General features: G+C 37.2%; 1 protein-coding gene across 1 annotated transcript in view; it reads right to left on the bottom strand.

Annotated features, from left to right (window-relative positions):
- Positions 1–496: 496 nt before the first annotated feature.
- BCHE (butyrylcholinesterase) overlaps positions 497–8,232 on the bottom strand; it is a 32,112-nt gene continuing 24,376 nt past the window's right edge. The window contains exons 3-4 of the mRNA XM_040613048.1: positions 7,371–7,537; positions 497–810 (exon numbers count right to left, since the gene is read on the bottom strand). Of these exons, the coding sequence (XP_040468982.1) occupies positions 683–810; positions 7,371–7,537 (295 nt within the window). The 3' untranslated portion in view covers positions 497–682. The remainder of the gene's footprint in view (positions 811–7,370; positions 7,538–8,232) is intronic.

Below are 8,232 nucleotides of genomic sequence, written 5' to 3'. Positions count from 1 at the left end.
AAAATGAGGATAGCAGCAGAGGGGTCAGTTTTTCTGGATTGTTTAGTTATTGTGCTTGCACAGGGACTGCCAGTGACTTAGACCTTCAGTACATACTTTGAACACTTTCCTGCTATGGCTTTGTCCTACAGATTTGGCTGTAAAACAGCAATGATTCAGGCTTTAATGGCAGTCTTAAAACTTTTTGGTCTAACAAGCAGGTATCATTTGGTGTGTCCAGCAAAGTTGTTATCTCTTTATGTTTATGTCAATTAAATTATGTCTGTAGCAAGGTTTAAGTGCTGTGGCATTGAAGTTAAAGATCAAAACCAATTGTTTTGCATAGCAATACTGTAAAACACTGCTATTTCTATTAAAAAAAATCCATTTTTCTGTAACAGATTACATTGTTTCTTTGAAGTGTGAATTTAAGCAGCTAATGTTTATAATATGTACATCACTAATCTTCAGACTTTAATCTCTATAGTCCTATTTAACCCACTGAAGCTTCAAAGGGTATGGATGCCTTATATTGTTTATTGAGATATGAGGTAAAATATAAATGAAAGATCTGGGGAATCAAAATTATATCCATAACATTTTTTTAATCTGCATAACATATTTAATGCTAGACGTGTTAGAAAGCTACCTGTATATTTGCCTGATGAACAGTAATACGGACATATTGGAAGGGGAAAACATATTAATTAGAGCCTGCACATCTCTCCTTCTTGCTAGTGTAATCATTAAATTGATTTTTCCAGTCTGACATGTAATTGTTCCAGCGATGGAATCCTGCTTTCCACTCTCGTTCTGCTTCATCAATATTTCCTGTAAAACATGAAATGGGTTACATTAATCTAAATTTGAATCTCTTTATATGCTAATTGAAAAATAATTTTGATTATCAATGTAATTTGCTCCAAATAAATTATAGGACGGTCTTTTGCCTCTTTTCTTAAACCTGGAATAACTGAAAATTCGGTGATTAACACTTTATCTTTACACCAGGAAGGAAGGACTACAAAGGTGTCATTCTGGCACACCACAGGGTAATAAATATACTTATGTATGGGCTTCTTGCTTTGGGGTAATACTTCTGTTCATCAAATTCATCATTTTAAAGCCACCTTTTCCTTTCAATCACAAAAAATATTACTTTGGTTCAGTATACCCCACAGTGAAACCTCTATACCCCAAAGACTACGATACACAAACTGAGATAAGTGCTTGTAAAGATATAGTGAAATCGAAGCTTTGTTCAAGGCAACAGCGTTATTGTTAGTTTTAATGGATTTCAATGGATGGCCAGGATTTCACCCTGCTGTGGAATCAAACCGCAAGCTGGAAGTGCAAGGGGTGCAAGTTTGGAGAAGGATTCTGTAAAATGTGCACTGGGTCAACATGAAACCATCTTGTTTTTTCTCTTTCATTCCAGTCTATAAAGCATTTGCCGACTAATCCTATGTCTCAGGGCAATATTTATTGCCAAATTTGTTATGGGCGTCAAGGCAAAGGGTGAGGATGAGAAGAGTAATAAAAATATATCATATTACAAGGTTCCCAGAATATTTTACGGATAGGGATCACTTCCTCCAGTTCCAAAAGTAATTAATGCTAGGGAGAAATGCAGTGACCTTGCAGGAACCACCCATACAATAGCTAAAGGAAAGTTAATGTACGGAGGCTGTGTTACATGCTGTGGCTTATTTTGGATCAGTTGTAGACTTTAAGAAAAAGTTTAGAAACCATTTATGCTCTATGAATACTTTATTCGTTCTGGACCTAATTAACTTGGTGTCCCATATTGACATAGCTTGCTTCCAAAAAAACTTGGGAATGGTGTCCATGAGATAACGGTTCCATGGTTTCTTTATGCTCTTTTGACTTTATGTTCTTCTGCTGCAGTAGAGCACAGGCCCTTCCCATCCATCCATCCACCCTTCCCCCCCCCCCCCCCCCCCCCCCCCTTTTTAATGATCTGCCAGCACTGCAAGTTTAACTGGTAATGTGAAAATGAAATACTTCTGTGTTTTACACATCAGTAGAGAAAGTATTGTGGAAAGAGAGTAAACAGAAACGGAGATTTAGTTTGGAGAAGCATCCAGTAATTTGGTTGCTTATCTGCAGTTTAGCTCAACATATCCAAACCTGTTTGGTCTGGAAGTCCAGATGGCAGTTTAATGAGACTTTGAAATGAGATTTACATTACTACTTGGTTTCAGTGAGACCAGAAATAAAACCAAGATACTTTTTCTTGGGAAGTTCTCTACTACTGCTTGTAGACAAAAGGAAAATTGTGAAGAAAATATAGGGATAAAATTAACCACTCTCCCTCAGTTCAAAGATGGAAATAAGCTGGATTATGTTAGAGTTCAAAGAAAAGTTCAGATCACTTTTAAATTTTTTCTGCAGGCCACAATTGCCATTAACTCATAGAGGATTTGTAAATGCTGGTATAGCTCATAGGACTATAGGGAGAAGACGTGCACAACATTTTACTTTCCTAACTCTAAGAACTTGCCTTTATATCTTTCTTAATTCAAAGATGTAGCCACCTATTCCTCCTTTAATTATTCAGGTTTAGATGTGTTTGAAGTTTGCCCAAAGACTTTAGAAACTGTAATACCTCTAATATACACGTCTTCAATTAAAAGTCAATGTTCTAGAGCATAAATTATGAGGCATTTCAGTGCTTCTTAAAGATCATGGTGAAGAAGTGAGTCAGCTAGAAAAAGCAGACAACAAGAAATTCAGAGTAGCCACCATTATGAATCTAAAAGACAAAAGAGGGAAGGAAAACACTGAAAGAGGAACTTGGATTCCCATTTGTTTGCTTTTTTTTTCAGTGATAAGATCCAAATTGAAGTCACAAGTCAATGCATCCCATTATCACCAACATCATCAATCTCTTTGAAGCAACCACCCATGACTTAGATGAGCTGACAGCTGGAAGGCAAAAAAAAAAAGATTAGAGAATTCAACTTGACCGATAATTACAGCTCAGAGCAGTGGGTTACTACAATGTGCTGCAGTACTACGGAAGTCAGCTAATAATACAGTGAGGTTATATTGTTATGCGCAGTCATTCAGGCAAGCCCAAACTTTATGGTAATAGTGATTAGCCTAATGCAAAGCCCAGTGAAGTTTACAAGGAGGAAAGGGGAGACTTCACTGAGGTATAATTCATTGCTTACTGCTCAGAAAGGTCCCAGTTTAACAGACCAGAGGAAAAAAAAAAAAAAGTTTTTTGATTCTTTGGCAGTGTCGGTGCAGACAGCTGGCATTTCTTTTCTTTCCACACAGGCACGCAGCCCTTACTTTAATGGCATTATAGCAAAGTTAAATTTATCTCCATACCATCATTTGTTGAACTGCTAGCTGTGCCAATAAAGTGCTAATCTTAAATGTATTTTTGTGTATTAACATTAAGATTGGGACAAAGGCCATATAGCTGTTATGATATAGTATAATTAATAAGGGATGACAAGTTAGAATTGATTTTGCTGTCCTCAACAGCTCATAAATGTGGGTACCCGCAAACTTCTTGTTTCATTAATATGATAAATGTTACAAGTTTATCTATGCTGTAGATTCTCATGGTGATAATTTCTACATAAATGTTCAGAAAAAAAGAAAACAAATGGTATCTATTCTTCAGTACCCCTGTTCAATGCTCTTTAATTACCCACTCTGCATATCAATGTTTTTTTAACCACAACAGTATATTTTTTAATATATATTTTTAAGGACTGCAGATTTTAATTTTCTGTCTTTATTTCCTTCTTCCAAAAGTCAAGAGAGCTCTCTGGGAAATGAAATGTTGTAAGGTCTGTTATCTTTCCTATGGCCTGGAATGCAAGGTACTGGAGTTAAAGAAATTGGGTTAAGGCACACAACTTATTGCCCATAGGCGCCGTCGATAGGTGCAGCAGGTGAGGTGACTTTTGAGTAGTCCACCTTTCTGCATGTATAACGAGCGCATCATCTAGCTCTGTGGAAACTGGCCGCTGCTTCTGATGGTGAATTTTCCAAATAGTCATATTTTAAATACTCAGGGTAAGAAGAATATTAAGCTCTATAGAATCCACATACTGTTTGGAAGATCATAACAAATACAATTTGTTATTCAGTGGTCAATAGGTTGGACTTATCTCTGCCTCCACATTCAAAGTCTTCTTAGGGTTGTTTTAAGATATATTTATATTACCTACTTGGAAGTTTGATTTCTCTATAGATGTTATATGATGCAGTAACATCAAATAAAATAGAAAATTATCCATTATATGTATTAGGCACACTAAAATAGTAATGGAACAATAAATGGAAAGCTTGGCTGCCTGCAACTTTCTATAATCAGCAGGAAACAGCATATATAAATAGAGCTCTAGATGCATTAAAGATTGTGTAAAGGAGGTTGAGTCTAACATAGTTCCTTTTATAATTAACAGATGATTGCTCTAAAAGCTACTTAAGAGTCACTCATCGTTTACTGTCCCTTTGGTGTGTTTCTTTCAGAAGCAGTCATCAGAAAAAGTTCTTGTGATTGTCCCAGTGCTCATGCCCTCGAATGAAATATTAATTACTGGATGTTCCCAGCTTCTCCTGGGGTGAGGGCGAACAGGGTATATTCTTGGTATCTTGGCAATAGGGTTGAAATCTGTGTAGAAATCGTGTCTAGTTGGAATTGAGAGCCCACGTAAGGCATGACTGGGTCCAGTTGAGCTGTCCAGTGATTATTATCAAGCTGGACAAAAAACTACAACTTTTGATTCATGGCTTCAATTATACTTTCATATGTTGAAATGGGAGGAGAAGACATTGAGAAATCTTCTAAAATCATACAAAGTGCTTTAGAGATATAAAGGCCAGTATTTTATACACGGCTCTTACTGTTGTGTTAATGTGTGAGGCTTATGTATTTTTCCTTAATAGCTTTCTCAATCCATAACTATGACAATTTTGTTTGTTTGTTTGTTTGTTTGTTTTGGAATGTACCTGATTTGGTTGCTTAAGAAAAATATCTATCCATAAAGATGGCAGGGACTAAATATTTTCCTCTCTCATATATTTAACTGCCTCAAGGATCTTGTCTTACCCAGCCTGTCATGGGAACAGGTTCTCTCAGGTGCCGGGCGCATCTAGAGCCACCCGTGTCGTGCTGAGGGGACCTCCAGGGGGTAGCAAGGTTTGTGTTAGGAGCTGACCAGTAACTTATCAAGTGGTTTGTTACCGAGCACACCCATGCCAACTCTGACCACATGGCACAATGAGAAATCCCCTTGCAGTTTCTCCAAAATAAGTTGGTTTGATTGTCCTCTTCAAGTTCTACCTGATAAGATTCTACTTTGCCTATCTGAACCCTACTTGAACTAGAACTTGCGACAATGATAACATGAATTTTCCTGGCTTCTTGTTCTCTGTCATCTTATACCATATCATGTTAAAGCAACCTTCTTCTTCTAAAAATAGTTCAGTGGAAGAAGCAATAGAAGAGATAGACCTTCAGAAAAAGAAATACTTGTATTTATGGCATGTACTGTCCTTTGGGTATAAAAGGAGATAGGATATTCAAAATAATATTTCAGTAAAAAGAATTATTACAATATAAAGTTTTATATGGTGGTTGTAAGCAGGATCATAAAGGTTTCTCTGTCAGAATTGTATAAGATTGTATAGGAAACTAATATAAAAAAATTATATATCTGTTATAGTATTTCAAGCACAGATAGATGTGGGTACATGACCAAACAGCACTACTTCTTGATAATGTTCTTGTCTCATTTCTGTCTTAGAATCCAGGCACGACTATTCTTTCCTTCTTGCTAAGAATATACTCAGGAGTTTCTTTTAATTAAATTATGTAAATTCGTGTTTTAAATTACTGAATATGACTAAGTGATGTATTTGTGAGTCCTGGCAGATTCAGAGCCTTGCTTCATCATCCCTCACACCACAGGACCATGCAAAGTAACTCTGCTGTCCTGCCAAGGTGTGCTGAACTCTATCTGGTGATGTGCTCTCTTCTGATCTGCCACAGAGCATTTGGTGATGCACAGCCCATTTGTAAGATGCACATTACTCAACAGGGGTTCACAGCCAGGTTAAAGAAATCTGTAAAATAGTTTGGTTCTCCTGGCTCAGCATAACAGGCTTGTCAGAATTTTTGAAACCTCCCTAAAATCCATCCATAATTTGGTATACTGTGATTTTAAAATCACAGACTATACTTTATAAATTATTCATTTTACCTGCTGATTTTCTTCTCTTGATTTAATTGAGAAAATGGAGAGGGGATAAAAGTTGAGCCATAATACAGTTAGAGGCTCAAATGAGGAAAGAATAAATTATTTCACATAGAATCATCTGTGCACCATGAAAGTTTACATATTTTTAAGACTAACATCCAAACTGAATCTTATGGAAAGCTTGTAGATAACTAATTAACATTTTAAAAGTGTATCTTATTTCTGAAATGAGATTTCCCCCCTCCTCCCCAGAATGCAGTTCCAGAACTGCAAAATCACTTTATAAAACCAATTCCTTTTGAAGTCCAGAAGCACAGAGGCTTCATCTGTTGGGCCGGCTTTGCAAAAACAGTGGCATAGGGCTTCTAAAGAAAACCTGAGTCCTTTGTGTTCAACTGAGTTTAAAGTTTCAAACAGCCCGTTATACTTTTCTAGGCAGTGAAATCGCATACGTTTATTGTATACACAGTTGGGCGCAAATCAGTTCTATTTTGCATAGGCAAACCCTGAAGTCTCTGGGTTGTCAACAAAGACTGACTGTCTAGAAAGAAAACACAAGGCGCTCTCATGTGAGATGTAGAACAGAATCCCCTCCTGGCAGCAGTGATGCACTTCATATCCCCTGTGGACTGGCTGCATAATGTAATCCCATAAATAATGGATAAAATAATCCCAGCATAACATTGCAGAATGCACTTGGGATACATGAAGTTTATAGAGAACATCCAAAGCCTCCAGAAGCCCCCCTTTAGCAAGGTCTTTCCTGTTGTCTCCAGGAACCCCGAGCCAGGCACTGGTGGGGGACGGGCTGAGAACAGAGATTTGCAGCACTCTTGGGTGAAATGTCCCATGCTGTGGTTGCATCTGCACTTTGGGGCAGAGAAGCTCCACACCACATAAGTCCTGGGCTTTGGCTTGTCCTTAGGTTTTGTCCTAGTACGTAAGAGGGTGCTACAGGGAGGTGAGCCCATGGCCAGATGCATAGGGCACGTTGCAGGGCTCACCCTCACCACAGCACGGACAGTTTTGTCCAGCATGTTATGGAAATTCAGTTACAAATAGGAATGTAAAGATTGAAACTGAAATCAAGGAAATGATCCTTGTATAAAAGCTATAGAAAATCATCTAGAAAAGTATTTTTACCTGTCATTTCCATGACTTTGGGAAAAAACATTTTCCAGAATCGACACTGCTGAGCTTGTAATTTTGTCAGTATCTCTGAAGTGTTGGTATTTAATGTCAAGTATTTTTGTTCAGTAGTAGTGAAGACTGGCCATCTCGTTCCATTGATCACAGTCCCATTTGGAGTTCTAAATGAGAAAAGAAACATTTTAATTGGAATGAGAAATCACTTCAGAATGTCAATAATGTGTTGTTTGTTTTTTATTTAACAGCTATTTCTGCTTAAGTATGTTATTTTGGAATTACTGAAGTATACTTCTTTTAAGTAAAGGGGGGAAAGGAAGGTTGATTTGATTTAACTCCATTTAAAAAAAAAAAATAAATCTATATTCCCCTTTCAGGGTGCTCTGAGTTCACCTAAGGAAAAAGGTTAATGAACAGCCATACACAAACTACACTTGTTGAGTCTGGAAATTCTTACAGAAATCATTCTGGATGATTTAAGAACAAGCCAACCAACCAGTTTGGGAGGTTGAGCTGTTCATGTTTTAGTTTGAATGTTGCTGATCCCTTCAGACAGAAAAATAGATTGGACTAAATAGCTCAGATGATAAAGCCAGTAAAGGTCCAAATAATGTCTAAACTTTGGATGAGACATATGGGGAGAGAAAAAAATTATTCCCCATTAAGAAGGAATGGTTCCCTCTTGAAGTGTGTTGTTTCTGTTTGGCACTCTGCTAATGGGGCTTGTTCTCAAATCTTTTGGAAATTGGGAAGAAGTACAGAGTGCTTGGCTCTTTGTAAAACAAGCTCTGCACATTAAAGGATTTCAGCGGTTAGTATTAAAATAGTTATGATAAATATTTATAATTAAACAGAGTTC

Source organism: Falco naumanni, chromosome 13 (genome assembly GCF_017639655.2).
Source record: "Falco naumanni isolate bFalNau1 chromosome 13, bFalNau1.pat, whole genome shotgun sequence".
In the NCBI taxonomy this organism is placed as follows: domain Eukaryota; kingdom Metazoa; phylum Chordata; class Aves; order Falconiformes; family Falconidae; genus Falco; species Falco naumanni.
The sequence above is the reverse complement of the archived record's forward strand: the minus strand, read 5'-3'. Positions and strand labels throughout refer to the sequence as shown.